The following is a 19,030-nucleotide window of genomic DNA, read 5'->3' on the forward strand; positions in this document are numbered from 1 at the left end:
TTCAAAAAATACACAATTCACTGCATAAAATGAGGTAAAAGACGCCACTATGTTTCCCAAGTTTTCTAGCTTAATGCAAGTAAATAATTAAAAAAAATAGATGTATATGCAGTAATTGGTCTGGCGACCACCCACCCACTTACATGCATTCCAACTTAATTGCAAAGCGCCCACTCCATAAGAATGAAGTGCCTCAGGAGGTCCACCTAAGGCAGCGGCGCAATAGATCGGGCCACGTGACAAACCCATAAAAGCTCCAGTTCCCGCGCGACCCATCGTCACACCCACCCGTGCAGCCGAGACCGTGGACGGCAGCCAATAGATTAGCTCGGCGGCACCGTGGAGCTCTCCGAGCCGCGACCGCTCATCGACAGGCGCGCCGTCGTCGAATACTACGCGCAAAAAGTAGTCGGGGATGAATTTAGCCATTGAGAAGCTAATGCGCCGGTATTTATTCGTACCTTTTATAAAAGGCCCGAGCCGGCGCGGCTAATAAATATCGGCCAAGCGTGATATACTTGCGCCTACAAAGCTGTCAGACACCTCTAATACTTCTCGGGCTAGTTAAAAAACAAATGCACTTCATATATTCGCTTTATGCACTGGGATAAGACATTGAATTGATTCCCACATATGCTTTGCCTTTTAACGTCCATCACGAGGTGATAAACATCCATAAAGTCAATCCCAGTGTCTGTCATTTGAATAATACGCAACTATGTTGTTGTTAGTTTGGTCTTAATTAAATGCCGAAAAAAACCCTCATGATAATTCGGTCGTCATAAATTAAATCCTAGCGGTTAGCGCACAGGTGTCAAAGTGGCGGCCCGGGGGCCAGATCTGCCCCGCCGCCTTATTTTGTGCGGCCCGAGAAAGTAAATCGTACGTTTCTATTTTAGGATCAAATTCAAATGATGATAGCTGTACATTACATTTCCTGATTTTCCCCTTTTTAAAATCAATCATTGTTTTCTTTTGTGTTTTTAGTTCAAAAAGCATTTTGTAAAATCGAAAAATAAATATACAAATATTTTCCGTTTTCCACTTAAAAAAAAATATTTTGTTTGAAATATAAAACATGATTAAAAGACATTTTTCATTACTAAGAAAAAAAAAGCCGGGACATGACAAAGAATGCTGACGATTCTCCTCGGCTAGATGCTGGCTGGACAAAAAAATGGGAATAGTGTTGAAAAAATAGCTTTATTTTTCCATCATTCATCCCCAGGCTAAGGAAATGGTGTTTTCACCTCTTAATTATTAAGAAAGAGAATGCTAAGGCACACCCGAGAAGCTTTTTTTGTCTCCAGGTTGATATCCGCAAAAGGCCGTAACATCGGATGCTTCAATTTCGCTCGTCTAAAGTCGTTAGCGGAGGTTTTTAATAGGAATCGGGGAGGCGGGGTACCCGATGTTCTAACACCGGCACCCCCCTTCTAAATGGCGTTAGCGCTACTCTAGCATAGCAGAGAGTACAATGTGTGCATATTGACCAGAGAGACTGGGTTTCATGAATGCAAATTGTCCTTTGCAGCATGCGGGTTGTTGTAAATGCAGAATGGGTCGTCGTAGCGTACGTCATCGTGTGCTGTGTGGATTGCTTGAGCTAGTTTTTTTCCCCCCATTGAATCTATGTAATTAATGCAATTTGTTCGGAAAGAAATGAGCTGCAAGTTCAAAGTGAGTGTGTGGTTTAGTGACATGAGGATTGGTGGTTTAGGAGGACTTTGAAAATGTACATTTGAAACTCAAAAAAAGGAAGGAGTGATGTTAACAAGCCTGCCAAAGTGGATTGATTGTAAATGTACCGTATTTTTTGGATTATAAGTGGCTGTTTTTTTTCATAGTTTGGCCAGGGGTGCGACTTGTGTGAAATTATCGACCTCCCGAGTTGTTCTCTCTTTAATTTTAAATTACCTTTGAAGATGACATGTATGTTTTTGGTCCCCCCAAAAATGCAACTTAAAATGCAGTGTTGTATGCAGCTAGCATAACATACGCTAGCCTAGTGTCAACATACACTAGTGGCTAGCATAACATATGCTAGACTAGTGTCAACATACGCTAGCGGCTAGCATAACATAGGTACACTAGTGGCTAGCATAACATAGGTATGATAGCGGCTAGCATAACATAGGTATGCTAGCGGACAGTATAACATAGGTATGCTAGTGGCTAGCATAACATATGCTAGTGGATAGCATAACTTAGGTATGCTAGCGGATAGCATAGCTTAGGTACGCTAGCGGCGAGCATAACATAGGTACGTTAGCGGATAACATAACATAGGTATGTTAGCAGATAGCATAACATACGCTAGCGGCTAGCATAACATAGGTACGCTAGCGGCTAGCATAACATATGCTAGCCTAGTGTCACGCTAGCGCCTTATCGGACAAGGTGTCCAATGTATTGACAAAAAAACAGATAATCTACCCGCAAATGAGATTGCGCCCTATCTCACGGTGCGTTTTATCGCTGTGAAAATACGGTATTCACGCATTACGGATATTTGTTGATAGATCACGCACGGGTGCACTTAAACTGAAAGGAACGCAAAGCCGGCGAGTGTCAAGCGCGCCGAGACGGTAGCAGGAGAAAGTAATTGGGCCATCCACATGCAATGGGATATTAAGACGCCATTGGGCCCCTCTGACTTGCCACCTCTGCCTTCATAAATGAATCAGGGCGTCCCATAGCACCAGCTGATTTAAGGCTAATTAAAGCTTAGCCTTTCCGCACATGTCAGGCCATTTTCTCCGCCCGCCAACAACCTTCAAGACGTGGACGTTAGACCGATAACCAAGACGTTGGTTGCGGGGACTTTCACGTCCTCACACATCACAACACAATTCTTCCGTTTATGCGGATACGTCTTCCATTTTAAAAAAAAGCGCACCGGCCGGCGACCCTCAGGTACAAGCGGCGGGGGAAGGTCACATTGGAGAGGAGAATTATTCTCTTGGCGGCACGGTCATGAAAAGTGTTTTACGCTAGCGAGGCCCGTCAACTTCTTGTCTCTCGGCACCTGTGCCGCCGCATTGGCTCATTTGCGAGCCGCCTTGATTTACGCCATCCACGGCGACGCCGACAATGGCTGGCCCTGATGAAGTGAAGCACTATATCTAATTGACTGTGTAAGACAGGGGTCATGGTTTGGACTTGGTGTTTTTTTTTGTATGTATTACCGTAATTTCCAGACTTTAGGTAGCACTTTTATTTTGTATGTTTTGCTCGCTTTGTTGTTTATTCTTTGGCTGGTGCAATTTATAGTCCGACAAATACGGTATTATATCTGTTTATAGTTTATATATACAGACGCTCCCCTACTTACGAACGAGTTAGGTTCCGAGCGATTGTTCATAAGTTGAATTTGTTTGTAAGTTGATTCAATGCTATATTTTGTATTATAATTTATGTTTAAGGCCTATATAAGTATATTGAAGGTTTATATAAGTGCATTTATATGTTTAAGGCTTGTATAAGTAACACGCATTGGTAATGGAAATTAGTCAAATTGTCTTAAAATTAGTTTTTTAAGAGTTAGTATCTTGTTTGAAATATTGTTTGGGCCTAAAACTAGAAACATACATTAGGTTAGATTTTTTGGGTGTATTTTTTGCAGTGTATTTGTGGTCCTCAGGTCCCCTTCCATTGACATCAGTTCTTAGCCACTGATTAATGCATGAATTACATCAAAATGGCCTGCTTTAGATTTGACATGTCATGCATATTTCAGAATGAGTTTTTTTTTTTTTTGCAGGTCAATGTAAAAAAAAAAAAATTCTAAAAGTAACCGCACCTTCATTCTCGTTTGTTTCCACACACTTTGTGACACTTACTTGAAAGCCAGCTTTCCATTTAAGAAACCAATTAACGAGTGTCCAAATGGACACGCAAGGCTGAGCCCCATGAAGCCTGGCCAAACGTAAATACATTTGACACAACAATCTCTTGAAGTCCTTTTCACAGCTGAGTGAATGGTCCAAATGAGTCTTGCTTTTGTTTATGAGCTCCTCGCAAGGTCAACGAAAAACTCGCTCTTGCAATCTTGGCTAATTCATGGCAAGTACCGGATTTTCCGCAACTAAAAGACTTCAATTTCCCCAAATTACTTCAATATATGGATCAATATTGGTCAATAATTTTATAACACAATCCACGGGGGGACCCACTTTCACACTTACAATTGCCTACAAACAAACATGGACTCATTCTGTGGTCGAAAAAAAAACCTCATGATAATTCGGTCATCATTAATTAAATCATATCAGTTAGCGCATCAATTAGTATGTCTTCTAATGTGGATTATAGCATGAAGCTAGCAAGGTTTGGGGAACCAAAAGTACAGTCATCCCTCAATTATCGCTGTTAATGTAGACCTGAAATGGCCGCGATAAATGAAAACCGCAAAGTAGGGTCACCCCTATTTAAACAAATATAAATAAATAAATATATATATTTTTTAACTTCAGTGCTTAGTCCAAGTAGCAAGCGGAGGAGATTCAGTGTGGATTTTCACATTTTTATGAAATAACCCCCCCAAAAAATTGCCCCCCAAAAATCCGCAATGCAGTGAAACCGTGAAAGTTGAAGCCGCGATATTCGAGGGATTACTGTAAAGTGACTGAGATTTTTTTTAATGCACTATCTGTAATTTTTGTGTGTATTATTTTTATAGAGTGAATTTAACGCCTCATAAACCTTTACTAGCATCGAATCCTCCGTAGTTTACAGCGCCAGTTTTTACCAAACTACTAAATACGCATTTTGCATTTAAAAAAATATTTTTTCCAGCAATTTACATGGAAAAAAAAAATCTAATCGTTGATAGTTTTCATTTTTGGCTCGCCATTTCAACTTCGATTCATTTTGAACCGCAAGTCTGAAATACATTTTTTGCATTTTTTTTTCAAAACGCTCCATTATTTTGAAAGTGAAGTAGGGTGCTCACTTCCTTTTCATCGATTGTTTCAAGCAGCGTAGACGCGTGCTAGCTTAAACCAAAACCACTACAAAATAACATTTTTTGACATTTTGCAGCTCTCTAGATTTCCACGCCAATTTCATCTCCGTCAAAATGAACTTCCAATGGCCGCTCACGTGTTTCGGCTTCAGGCAAGAATCTAACGTGACAAGGACTTTTCTTACATCATTGCCAAAGCAGGAAGCTCCTTCCCGTCGGGAGCACGACCAATTAAATTAGTCCAAAGCGAAGCGTGTCCCCCCCCCCTCAGAGCTTAAATCTACAGTAGGCGAGCAAATAGTTGGTTCGTGGCGAATGCGCAACGAGGCGGGAGGGGCACGGCCGCCATGGCGGCCGAGCGGCGCGCCTCCGCATAGAGGAGTCCGAGCCGAGATGACTCCGAGCAATGCAGGTGCAACGGGAGAGCGAGACAGAAATCAGATGCGGCACAGCGACGCTTCTGATTTCTGTCCATGCGGGGATTCCTTGGGCCGGACCCTCAAGCAGAAACTACTGCCCCGCTTTTATTTCGCATCAGAATACATAAGTTAGACAAAAAATAGTGCAAAAATGTGCAAAAAATATTGTTTTTTGACTACCAATGAGACGCTTTGGGGTCCAAAAAGTGACAAATGGCGTTTCCCTTTTATCCTGAAGATCTCTCCATATCTGGATTTAGTTTTAAAAAAGAAAACAACATTTTACAATACGTTTTCAACAAATACTTCATATTTACGGTTTCATGCGGAGCGATTAAAAAAAATCCACTTATTTTCTAGTTGATAAATCATTAGTAGACGTTACGAATATTCTGAATGCACCTTTTGAGCCTCTGAATAGCACATATTCTCGTAGTTTTCATTTATTTACACTTTTTAATTACTTTTTTTCTAACATTGCTTGCTAAACTATAGTTAATTTTACCACATCCGTAACCCCAAAATGCCATTATTAAAATGACTACCATATTTTCTGGACTACACCCGCTTATAAGTCGCACCAGCTAAAAAATAAAAATAAAAAAATTAAGAAGGAAAAAAAAACATAAGTCACAATGGAGTGAGTATAAGTCACATTTTTGGGGGAAATGTATTTGATAAAATCCAATACCAAAAACATATCATCTTGAAAGGCAATTTAAAATAAAAATAAAATAGAGAACAACGGTATAATAACGTTACATGAGTAACAACATGCCTGGTAATGTCAGTAACAACGTAAAATATTAATTATAACTCTAGCATGAAGAACACTCGGGCGGTAGATAATTTCACACACAAGTTGCACCCAAACTATGAAAAAACTGCGATTTATAATCCGTAAAATATGGTATATGTATAAAAAAGACTCGCAGGTAATAAATAATGAATAATATAACCAAAACGGCAAAAGTTGAGACTAAAGACTGATTTGTTTTCTGTAAATATTGTTCAAATAAACTGACTTGCTGACATTTTTTTTTCTGAATCGCTATCAGATTCAGCCATAAAATGATAATTTATGGTGAAACATGAATGAAATGCTTTAATGACATTCCCAACCAACAGCGATCTACCCAAACATTGTACATTAAATTAAAAGCTACGCGTACGGCCTCCAGATTTATGTTTCCAGCGATAAATCTGTCATTTTGACGCACGTTTTTTGTAAAATACGGCGCCCGGAAAACTGTTTTTTATGGGGCACGTGACAGTTGTCATAAGACGGCCGTGATTAATCCCGCCCGGCGACACTTGTAAATAACGGCGCTTTTGGGAGAGCCACTCATCCTTTAAATTGATTAAATGTGCTTTACAAATGCGCCACGGATAAAAATAATCCGACTTGTTTACATCCCATCTCAGTCGTGCAATATATAGACAAAAATGGAACATTTCCCATGGCTATTTTCCACCATAATGTCTTATTTTTTTATTGTGTGTCTCCTTTTGCGCAGTGCCATGCGAGTGTTGCTGTCCAAGCTTCCCCGGCCGTGGATCGTCGACGAGAAGAAGGACGACGGCTACACGGCGCTGCATTTGGCGGCCCTCAACAACCACGTGGAGGTGGCGGAGCTGCTGGTCCATCAGGTAACCACGCCGACGCCAGTGGGCGGAGTCGCGAAACTTTGCAAATTCCTGGCGACGACAGTTGAGCTGTACTAAGCCCCTTAAAGCTGATGCATTTTTTTCTCATTTTTTATTGAATCCATACGGTTTGCTCCGCCTCCAAAGTGTCATCTCCGAGGCCGTGTAGGCTCCTCCCCCCAATGCGTGCAATCACGGCTTTGCAATTTTTCACAATTCGCCTTAGATCACATGTTTCAAAGTGGCGGCCCATTTTGTGTGGCCCGGGAAAGTCAATCATGAGTGCCGACTTTATGTTTTATTTTTAAAAATAAAATGAAGAGTATAGATGTATATTACATTTCCTGATTTTTCCCCCTTTTAAATCAATAAGTGTCATTTTTTAACCCATTTTTTTCTGTGTTTTTAGTTCAAAAATCATTTTGTAAAATCTAAAAATATATATATATAAAAAAGCTAAAATTAACATTGTTTTAGATCTATAAAAAACTGAATATTCAGGGCTTTTAATCCAGTTCTTTTAATCAATTTATAAAAAAAATCTAAATATTATATCTAAAATGGTCTGCATCATTTTGTGTGGCCCGGGAAAGTCAATGATGAGTGCTGACTTTCTGTTTTAGGATTAAATTAAAATGAAGAGTATAGATGTATATTACATTTCCTGATTTTTTCCCCTTTTAAATCAATAATTGTCATTTTTTAATCCATTTTTTGTGTGTTTTTAGTTCAAAAATCATTTTGTAAAATCTAAAAATATATTTAAAAAAAAAAGCTAAAATAAACATTGTTTTAGATCTATAAAAAACGGAATATTCAGGGCACTCAAACCGGAAGTCGTTCAGGGTCCCCAGACATCAACTTTTGGGGACATTAGCTAAGTCAGTGTGAACAAATTAGATTCTGGAGCTTTATGTGATTCCTGCTAATAAAACTTTAATAAGAATGACTTTTGTAAATATAGGCGACATCATTTTAAATTCAAAAAATTTCAGCTGATAAGATTTTTTTCAATGCAAAAAATGTACCGCAGCTCAAAAAGGCTTAGGAAAACAGTGCTCTAGCGGGCCACTTCCAGCTCGCGAGCCACACACGTCCGTTAGCACTGCACGGGAATTTGCTGCAAAAGTCACCTGACTCAGCAGCAACTCGGGTTACGGAGCATGAGGCGCAGAGCAGAAATCTCGCTGCAACGTTCCTCCCCTGCATGCTCTCGGAATTCCTCGCCCTTCCTCGCCCCCTCCCCGCAATTCTCCGCAACGGGCTGATAGGCGGCCTTTCTGCGGGTTGCGCTGCAGATTTCCTAGCCAGCCAGCCGAGTCTTATTTCTGGCAGAATTAATGAGCTCGGAGATGGCCGTGATTAGCTTCCCCCGCGCCTTCTTCTCAGATGAGGAGTTTGCAATTTTGGGGTGTAATCACACGTTTTGATGTTGTTTGGATAATTTTATTCATTTTATTTATTTATTTTTTTGCGCAGGGCACATGCTATATGCTCTTGACAAACAAGGTTAAACAAACAGAAGGTTGCGTTATGCTACGCGGAGCCTCGCCGTTTTGACCGTTTGTCATCGTTCGGGCAATAAAGATTTGCATTTTTCTTTTTTCATGCAACCTTCAAAAGTTTAATGGAAAATAGACTTGAATAGTCAAACAGCAATCTTGCATGACAATACGCAAATCTCGTGAAATGTCAAACGCGACAGCCTACTCAGAAATACTCAAAATATTTGCCCGCTAAATTTTGATTTGATTTATTGATAACACAAATTCATTTTGTGTTGCCATTTTAATTGTAGTTAAATGACTTTGAATACATTTCAACGAGCGGTGGCTAAGATAGCTAGCATGTAAGCAAAACCGTTTTTTTATTGCAAAATGTCATGTTTACACCTGTGCTTTATTTACCGCTATCTTTCCGCGTGAATTTTGTTTCCTTTTTTTATTAGCAATATTAAATAAGTTTGAATAAATTTCAACGAGCGGTGGCTAAGATAGCTAGCTAGCTATCTTAGCCACCGCTCGTTGGAATTAGCTAGCTAGCATGTAAGCAAAACCCTTTTTTTATTGCAAAATGTCATGTTTACACCCATGCTTTATTTACCGATAGCTTTCCACGTGAATTTTGTTTCCTTTTTTTTATTAGCAATTTTAAATAATTTTGACTGAATTTCAACGAGCGGTGGCTAAGATAGCTAGCTAGCATGTAAGCATAAACGTTTTTTTTTATTGCAAAATGTATGTTTACACCCGTGCTTTATTTACTGATATCTTTCCACGTGAATTTTGTTTCCTTTTTTTATTAGCAATTTTAAATAAGTACGAATAAATTTTAACGTTGGCTAGCTAGCTAGCTTGCTTTTTGTTTACATGCTAGCTAGCTAGCTAGCATGTAAGCAAAAACCCTTTTTTATTGCAAAATGTCATGTTTACACCAGGGCTTTATTTACCGATATCTTTCCACATTAAATTTAATTTGGAATGATTTTCTCTGCCGCTTTCCAGGGCAGCGCCAGCTTGGACATCCAGAATGTGAACCAACAGACTGCCTTACACCTGGCCGTGGAGCGGCAGCACACCCAGATCGTCCGAGTAAGACAGCCCACGTCTTCTTCGTCTTTACAGTAATACCTTGACATACGAGTGTCCCAACATATGAGAAATGTCTAAATTCCAAGCACATTTTCTTGCCCTGAGATATTTTAGAGCATTTTTTACGCGTTTTTTTGGTATTGCGTTAATCAGTGAAAAAACAAAGCAAGCCGAAATGTGGTGAGAAAAAAAAGCGTATGACAATCCTTATTTTTAATTGTGTGTATAGTTATTTAAGTTCATTTAAGTTCAATTTAAATTTTTAGAGGGTTGGAACAGATTAATTTTTATGGAGTTATTTTATATGCAGGAAAATTGTTTTGAGATCCGAGCAAATTGACATACGAGCTTGGTCAAGGTATTACTGTACTTAGGGTCAAACATAGACAAACTGCTCTTTTTAATATTGAGTTTACAATGCTGCCCTCTTGTGGACTCAATAATAAAAAAGGGACATTTTGAAGTTCAATCATCACCATCGTGAAACTCAACGGTGCCCGCGTATAAAAAAATATTAATATATATTTTTTACTCTCTTTCGCGGGAAAGCTGCTGGTGCGAGCCGAAGCCAAGCTGGACGTGCAGGACAAGGACGGGGACACGCCGCTCCACGAGGCACTGCGACACCACACGCTGTCCCAGTTGCGGCAACTCCAGGATATGCAGGACGTCAGCAAAGTGGAGCCATGGGAACCCTCCAAGAACACGGTAGGTGATTCTTTTGCTTTTTTTCTTATTACAAATTTAGAATAACGGAGAACTTTTCACCAAAACGTGAAAGTCAACCGAAGCTCCAAAATTGGTATTGCTTCGATTCATTTAGATTGCAGTGAAGGAAAATCCTCAATTTCTCAAAAGTAAATCACCAACCAAAAGATGAAAACACATTTTTCATGGACATTTTAATGACTATAAAATGTAATGAGAACTTTGGTTACAATTTCACCTATTAAAATATATTTTTTTCCACATTGTTACCATTCTAATATTACTTTTACATCATTCCAGGCCAATACTACTAAATACAACGTTTCAATGCTAACATAAAAACATACGACAATGGTCAATTCCAGCAAACGCCACAAGGTAGCAGTATTTCTCAACAAACAGCTTTATTTAAAGCATGATTTATTTTATAGCCAGGATAATCTTGTGTACTTTTACGTGTTAATTCGTTTTTTTTTCCAATGAATGCCACTGATGAACATTTTATTCATATACTTCATTTTCTAAAGAGGATTTATTTGTTGAAACTTTTTATGCAGGTAAAACACATTGTCCCTCCACATTAGAAAATAAGCTAATCATCTCAACTTTTTAATAATGTTTATCGAGTGCCAACAATAACATCCTTTCTCAATAAAAAGTGCCCTAATTCTACGCTAAATTGTCTCTAGCTACGACTGATCGGTTGTTTGTCAGGTTGTCGTCCACTTGATGTCAGCTGGGATTGGCTCCAGCACCCTCCGTGACCCTTGCGAGGATAAGCGGTTCAGAATGTGAACGAATGAGCGTCGCGTTTCAAAATAAATCGTCACGGTAACTTAAAATGTTGAGCCAAAAACAAAACAAAAATTAAAAAATTCTGTGGAAATTGCTGAAAAACAACATTGATAGCATTTTCGTAATTAGTAGTTTGGTAAAAATGGTCGATTGGTACTATTTGGGGGTGCTGTAATTGCTCGTGGTCTGTTAGCACTCTGAGACGGATCGCGCACACGTCTACGATGGCTTACTGACTGTTTGTTTGTTTGTTTTTGTTCCAGCTAATCATGGGCTTAGGCACCCAGGGAGCCGAGAAGAAGAGCGCCGCCTCCATCGCCTGCTTCCTGGCCGCCAACGGGGCCGACCTGACCATTCGGAACAAGAAGGGCCAGTCCCCCCTGGATCTGTGTCCGGACCCCAGCCTCTGCAAAGCCTTGGCCAAATGCCACAAAGAGAAGAGCAGGTGACATTGCCTTTCATTTTGACAAAGTCAAACTCACGATTCTCTAAAAAAATACGCCAAATTAGCCAAGGCTTTGAATTCGACTTTGATTTATTTAAAAAGGGACAGCACATATTAATCAACATATAGATGTAAATATGTAAGGTTGTAGCCGAGGGATAATTTTCCATCTATAGTCCCTTGTGGATGTCTACACTTTTTTGCTGCTGTCAGAAAAATCAACTACTACACATATCTAAGGATATTGTAAAATATATAATAAGCGTTTATGATCTAAAGGTCAAGCGACTGCAAAACAAGTAAAAAAAAATTGCGAGATAAGTCAAATTGGATTTTTCAAAAATATAAATGTATTTCTACAAAGCAAAATATTGAAATTTTACCATTTCTAATTGATTGGAAATAGTGGAAAGGCACAGTTTAAGTGACTCACTCCCTCTAGTGTTCAAGTGGAGAAATGCAACAGAAGGTAGGCTGGTTTAAGATTCCTTTGTGGGCTGTAGTTTGGGCAAAAATAAAATAAAAGCATATTGATACTCCAATGGTTGGATGTCTCTAGCAATTTTTTTTATTTTTTATTTTAATTTTAAATCTTAATAGAAGTTCCACTAAATGTACTGTTCTGATTCCGCAGCGGTCAAGTGGGCACCCGCAGCCCGTCTTTAAACAGCAACATGGAGTCGTTGGACGAATGTATGGTGTGCTCGGACATGAAGCGAGACACTCTTTTTGGACCGTGCGGACACATTGCCACGTGTTCGCTCTGCTCGCCGCGGGTCAAGAAATGTCTCATCTGTAAAGATCAGGTCCAATCACGCACAAAGGTATTGCAAGAAAAGAAAAAAAACTACAAATATAATGCATCTTAGTATAACTCCTATTTTATTATTATCTTTTTAATAAAAAGCTCCCCATAATGCCTATAAACCGGTAAAAAGTTAATTAAAAAAACAACGCCAAAAGTAAATTAATTTGAAAAACAAAAACTAAAAAAAATAATTGAAAAAACAACAACAAATGTAAATTAATTTGAAAAACAAAGAAGGAAAAATTAATTTAAAAAACAACACTAAATGCAAATTAATTTGAAAAACAAAGAAGAAAAAATGTATTCAAAAAACAACCCCAGAAAATGTTTAAAATACATTAATTTGAAAAACGAAGGGAAAAAATTCAGAAAACAACCCCAGAAAATAAACTATTTGAAAAACGAAGAAGAAAAAATTAATTTGAAAAACTGAGTTTTCAAAAAATAATTAATTCCAAAAACAATCCGAGAAAAAAAAAATTGAAAAGCGAAGGAAAAAAAATAATTCTAAAAACAACCCCAGAAAATAAATTAATTTGAAAAACAAAGGGAAAAAAAGAATAAATTAAAAAAACACCCCCAAAAATACATTAATTTAAAAAACAAAGTTTTCAAAAAATAATTCACTCCAAAAAACAACCCCAGAAAATACATTTATTTAAAAAACAAAGTTTAAAAAAAATAATTCATTCCAAAAAACAACCCCAAAAATATATTAATTTGGAAAAAAATGCCCAGGGCTTTTATTTTTATTTTTAAAGTGAATGCCATAAGCTTCCATACATTACAGAACCCTTTTGAAAAAAATAAAAGCATTTATTTTTTATATACATACAGTAAAAATGAGCTAAAAAAAGCTCCCGCATTTGTTGAAATGGCCTCAATTCCCCTTTTGTTTTCCCTCCAGATTGAGGAGTGCGTGGTTTGCTCTGACAAAAAAGCGGCTGTGTTGTTCCAGCCCTGCGGCCACATGTGCGCTTGCGAGAGTAAGTGGGCGTGTCCGATACGCAAAAGTGGGTAGGATGCCAATCAACACTTTCTTGACCTTTGCCCTTCCAGACTGTGCGAGCCTCATGAAGAAATGCGTACAGTGTCGGGCTGTGGTGGAGCGCCGCACCCCCTTTGTGCTTTGTTGCGGGGGGAAAGGTATGGAGGATGATGATGATGATGATGCCGCAGATGATGATGATGATGATGTGGATGATGATGATGATGATGACATTAGTGAGTGAATCTTCCACATGTTCCCTTTTAATTCTTTTTTTTTTTCTGACTTCCTTTCCCCTTTTTTTGAAAGCATGCCTTCCTTACTTTTCTTTGCCTCACTCATATGTTATGTCTATTTGCATCTATTTGAAAATGATCTATGATTTGCTGTCTTATTCTGTTTTTAATGGATTGGATTTTGCCTCATGGGGAAAGTAACGTGAGTTCTAGATTTTCTATTAGATGACCTAAAAACAAACAACAAATTAAAGATAGTATAAAATAGTACAGTGGTACCTCGAGATATGAGCTTAATCCGTTCCGGGACTACTGAGCTCGTATGACAAGATTCTAGTAACTCGAGCGGACGTTTCCCATTGAAATGAACTAAAAACAAATTAATTCGTTCCAACCCTCTGAAAAAAAACACCAAAAACAGGATATTGGATTGGAAAAAAAGTTGTTTTTCTTCTAATTCGCCATCTATTAACAAAGTAACACATAACTAGTGGTTTAATAGTAATAAAATGTGTTTAATCTAACTAAAATTGGGCAGATTTCGCCGACGGGAGACAGAGACGTGGGCGGGGTTCGTTTTTTTTTCCACGACAACGCACTCATAAACGGAACAAACAAATTTAAATGAACTTGGATTAATATATACAGACACTCAAACATACGTTTAATGTAACTTTACACAAAACTGAATTCTAATTTTGTTGTAATCTTTTGTTACCTTCGTTTTCCGGGTTGGCGGTTTGCCACGCCTCCGCCCTCACGTTCGCTATCGATGGACTGTTTGCTGTTGTATTGCCTTCAAAATATTCCCAAAATGATGCACACAAATGTCATCCTCACAATAGGATAACGCACGACGACCACTTGCCAACGAGAAATACGTAGTCTTTAAAGAACGATGGCGGGAGCTTCTTTCCTTAGAAAGAATAACAGGAAATACAATAGTTGAGCTTACCCACGTATTGATTGTGCGTAATGAAGTTTTATTCTCAGAAAGGTTGCCATTGCCTATCGGTTGGTGTTGTGTGCACGAGTATACTTCATTACCCAGAAAGCCCTCTTTTTGCATGCGCGTTTCCTGGTCTTAGGAGAAACTCGTCTGAATTAATCGTTCCGTGCTCGTAGATATTGTTATACACGAAAGATATGCAAAAAAGACCTGGCTTGGTCGCATCACAAAATTTTGACCGCATGACGGGCGAATTATTCGATCGAAATTTCCCTCGTAAGACGAGAATATTGTATGACGAGCGGTCGTATGACGAGGTACCACTGTAGTATAAAATAGTATAGTATAATATATTAGCCGTCCAATCATGTCGCATGGTTTGTCTCCCTTTGGATGTCCAATCCATTTGAACATCTGAAGGCGTCAACCACAGGTAATGAATGATCAAAGGTTAGCATTATTTTTTTGTCAAGCTAGGCTACGCTGGCGCACTCATCTGTACGTCTATGGGAAAAAAATGCCATTTGTTATTTTGAGACTCCACCCCTCCGGTTCAGTTGTCACACATTCTGCTTTGTGTTGAGTTAAAAGGGAAAATGTCTCAAGGTCACCAAATGTTCGTTTATTATTTATTGTATGTCATCTGGTGCGTGGCTTCTCTGTGTCAGGAAAGGGGGCGGGGATTGTGGGGGTTAGCAGCTATGCTACCATGCAAATGAAATTTAATCCCTTAACAACAGATGCTAATATTCAGGTGCATGAAATGCTAGGGATTCAATCCAATAGGTCCCGGTCTCCCCCTCCCATCTTTATTTCCTGCTGGCTTTTTAATTTTTTCCACCCTCTAAACCTCTTTCCGAGGCTCGTAGTGGGTAGTTGGGCTAGTCCTCGAGGCCTAGCTTTAGCTCCTAGCTGCTAGCTAGCTAGCTCTTAGCTGCTGTAACAATGTGACTGGTTGTTCCCAGCAGGGAGCACTAACTCTATGGCAGGGGGGTCGCAGGATCTTCTCCAGCCCAACAATCTGGCACTAAGTTGGTGTAAGTATGCCTCCACAAGCCCCCTCTCCCTTTATCAAGAGCCTTGAAACCCCCCCAGACCCCCAACACACGCACCCTCTTTTTCTACACGTGCACCACCGTTAAATACAGTCAAATGCGAGAATTGTTAGCTGTTTAAAAAAAGACTATTTATTGCCTGAGACTAAAATTGAAATTTGAAGCGAATTGAATTGAATTGCATAGAATTGAATTGAATAGCATATAATTGAATTGCAAAGAATTGACTTGAATTCCATAGCATTGAATTCCATGGAATTGAATAGAATTGAATTGCACAGAAATAATTGAATTGATTTGCAAAGAATTGAATTGCACAAAATAGAATTTAATTGCAAAGAATTGAATTGCAAAGAATTGAATTGCAAAGAATTGAATTGCAAAGAATTGAATTGCAAAGAATTGAATTGCAAAGAATCGAATTGGATTGAATTGAACTCAATTGAATGCTTTAATTGTCATTATACAAGAATAATGACATTTAAAGCCTCACCCCCAAGTGCACAATAACAACAACAAACAGACAAATAAATCATCCATAAATAATAACAATATAAATACAAAACAAAAATAATGATTAATAAATCAATGAGTTGAATTACCATTAGGAACTAGCCAAGGTTAACAGTGAACTTTTCATCACTCAAGCCAAATACAATGACTTTAATAGCCATATTGTTCATTTAATACCATCAACGCTGAGCGTAATTATTTGCGTATTGAATTTCATGACTTCACCAGCGAGACTTTACGTCCAACTCTGAATCAGCCCCTCATTGAGAGCACATGTGCCAAAAAGCCACTGGACCATTTTTATTTTTATTTTTCCACTTACTACGGTCCTTAATATGCCAAACGCGTTCGCCGGTTAAACCATCTCCTTTTAAAGGGCAATAAAAGGCGTGCGCCGCCAAATGCGCTCTTTGCGCTCCAATCGTCACGGAGATGGCGCCCAAACAAAAAAGACGGGCGGCCTCGCCAATTCCTCTGAAAATGCGCGCGTGTGATTGTGATGTTCCCAAACAGCCAGCGGCAACATTCCCGCCTTGCAGCGCGACAAGGACAACACCAACGTCAACGCCGACGTCCAAAAGCTTCAGCAGCAGCTGCAGGACATCAAGGAGCAGGTGACCCCGGGGCCCCCGGCGCACTGACGCCATGCGATACGACGGGAACATTTTATTATTCCAAAACGCCAGCTGATATGGCCTAATGTTGATGACATGGTAGAAGTTAGCTCATGGGACACCAAAATCCCTGATAAAATGTATTTTGACTCCCAAGTTCACCATCAAAATAAGATTGGGCGTCTATCACCATCAATGGCAGTTTAGGAACTGTAATAACGTCACTCAATGAAGTAGATTGAAGAAAAGATTTACAATTCAGTTCAATAAGCAATAAATAAAAACTGTAAAAGTCCCGAAGTAGTTTGGCCATAAGCTTGTAAAGACTTTTAAAGGTCAAGTGTATTTACTCAATGTATTTTAAAGCTTTTTTTGGAATAGCTACATCTAGGAAATAAGTCGGAAGTGCACCTAATATGGAAATGAATACATGTTATTATCGTGGGTAGTTTAAATGAACAAATCAGATTTTTAAATATGTTTTTTTATTGAACTTATTCCATAGCTGCCAATTTCCTTGGATTTTCAGGAGTTTATTCAAACTGTCACCTCAATGTTTTTTTTAAGCAACTATTTCGGAAAAGTGCCAAATTTCCAATTGAAATGCCTGGAAATTCCGCAATGTTTATTTTAGCTTTTTTTAAAATATATTTTTAGATTTTACAAAATGATTTTTGAACTAAAAACACAGAAAAAGTGGATTAAAAAAATGACAATGATTGATTTAAAAGGGGGAAAATCAGCAAATTGAATATACATCTATATTCTTCATTTGAATTTGATCCTAAAACAGATAATAACAAATAATTGAAATATTGCGAAGTAGAGTCACCCCTATTATAACTTTTTTTTTCAATGCTGAGTCATCGTAGCAAAAGTGGCTTTCGCTTATGAGTTTCAGCCTGGATTTTCACATTTTTATCGCACTTTGACACATAACACATGTTTTATTATTTTACATCAAATTTGCACGTTTCACATTCACTCCTGAAGAAAACAAAACTCCAGAAATGGGTTCGACGTAGGTTGCCAGCTCTGTTATTCATGACTAGCCTTATTCTGCCATTCTTACATAGCATTTAGCAAGTCTAAATCTCAGGCAGACCAACAGACCACCAATTTTTTTTATTTATTTTTTCAATCAGACCTTCTCATTAAAACCTATAAAGCCATTTCCACCACTAGTCCCTCTTTCTGTCCTCCCCCACAGACCATGTGCCCCGTATGTCTGGACCGTCTGAAGAACATGATCTTCATGTGCGGCCACGGCACTTGCCAGCTGTGCGGCGACCGAATGAGCGAGTGCCCCATTTGCCGCAAAGCCATCGAGCGCCGCATCCTCCTCTATTAAATGCCAGACTCCTTCTTCTTCATTTTTATTTTCCTTCCCCCCCTCCCCAAGGCCTACGAACTGACCACCAGCCACCAAAGCGCACCCCTACTTCAAAATCCTCCCTTGAACTTGAAGGCCACGCCTCCCCAATCTCACCCCCGATAATGACTGTACGGCGACGATCTAATGCAAGAGGTTGGCCCGCTCCGTTTTTGTTCAAATTTTTTCAATTTTTGATTTTTTGTGTCTATCAAATGTCACAGCACCCCCCCCCCCCCCATTCTAGCCACGTTTTTAATCTCCCCGATTGCTCTTTATGCAAGTCTTGGGACCGTACCGAGCGTTTTTTTTTTTCAGGAGGACGACGAAGACGACGAAACGGCGACGTCACCGGGTCGACCTTCGCTTTTTTTGGTAGAAGCTCACTTTGTCGACGACACGTTCGAAAAGAAAAGGTAGAAGCTCACTTTGTTAAAAGTCTCTCATCTACGTTTATCGCGTGATGAGCCGTCTCTGTCATTTTGCCATTTGCCGGTTCGCAAACGCAAGCAGTCAATTCGTCCGCGGGGGTGAAATAGGTGCTCTTTGTCTGGTATATTTTCCTTTATTTAAGTGTATTTCCGCCAAAAAAAAAAAGTCAGCATTTATGGAGATAGATTCAAATCTATTAGAACTTTTAAGTGGAAATGTAGATAAATTATTTTGTATTGCCGCCCCCCCCCCCCAAAAGAAAAAAATAGGATTTCTAGGTGTCACTGCCTTTCTAATATGTAGCCGCCTCCCCCCCCCAACAACAAAAAATATGCTTTCATATTTACTTTTTGGTTTGTTTTGTGTTGCGGAAACAAAGTATCTTTACTTGGTTTTTGTTGACAAATGAAAAAAAATGCAGCAGTGTCCAGAATCTTTCATTTTTAGTCAGAGTTTATGGATTATTTGAATGGAATTTGCCTTATTTTAATG

The 19,030-nt window shown here is 39.0% G+C and overlaps 1 protein-coding gene across 7 annotated transcripts in view; it reads left to right on the forward strand.

The window, feature by feature from the left end:
• mib1 (MIB E3 ubiquitin protein ligase 1) overlaps positions 1–18,786 on the forward strand; it is a 49,999-nt gene extending 31,213 nt beyond the window's left edge. Inside the window, exons 13-23 of one of the 7 annotated variants that reach the window (XR_013304067.1) lie at positions 6,903–7,035; positions 9,537–9,623; positions 10,173–10,331; positions 11,390–11,571; positions 12,206–12,395; positions 13,287–13,365; positions 13,439–13,603; positions 15,518–15,589; positions 16,634–16,734; positions 17,945–18,262; positions 18,425–18,786. Coding sequence is in view for 6 of the 7 variants with exons in the window: in XM_077614391.1 (XP_077470517.1) it covers positions 6,903–7,035; positions 9,537–9,623; positions 10,173–10,331; positions 11,390–11,571; positions 12,206–12,395; positions 13,287–13,365; positions 13,439–13,603; positions 15,518–15,589; positions 16,634–16,734; positions 17,945–18,085 (1,309 nt within the window). In the remaining variant the exon portion in view is untranslated. Of the gene's footprint in view, positions 1–6,902; positions 7,036–9,536; positions 9,624–10,172; positions 10,332–11,389; positions 11,572–12,205; positions 12,396–13,286; positions 13,366–13,438; positions 13,604–15,517; positions 15,590–16,633; positions 16,735–17,944 lie in introns of all 7 variants that reach the window. The other 6 variants (XM_077614394.1, XM_077614395.1, XM_077614391.1 and 3 more) reach the window with 6 other exon arrangements.
• Positions 18,787–19,030: the final 244 nt, after the last annotated feature.

The sequence above is a fragment of the Stigmatopora argus genome, chromosome 12 (genome assembly GCF_051989625.1).
Source record: "Stigmatopora argus isolate UIUO_Sarg chromosome 12, RoL_Sarg_1.0, whole genome shotgun sequence".
Taxonomy (NCBI): domain Eukaryota; kingdom Metazoa; phylum Chordata; class Actinopteri; order Syngnathiformes; family Syngnathidae; genus Stigmatopora; species Stigmatopora argus.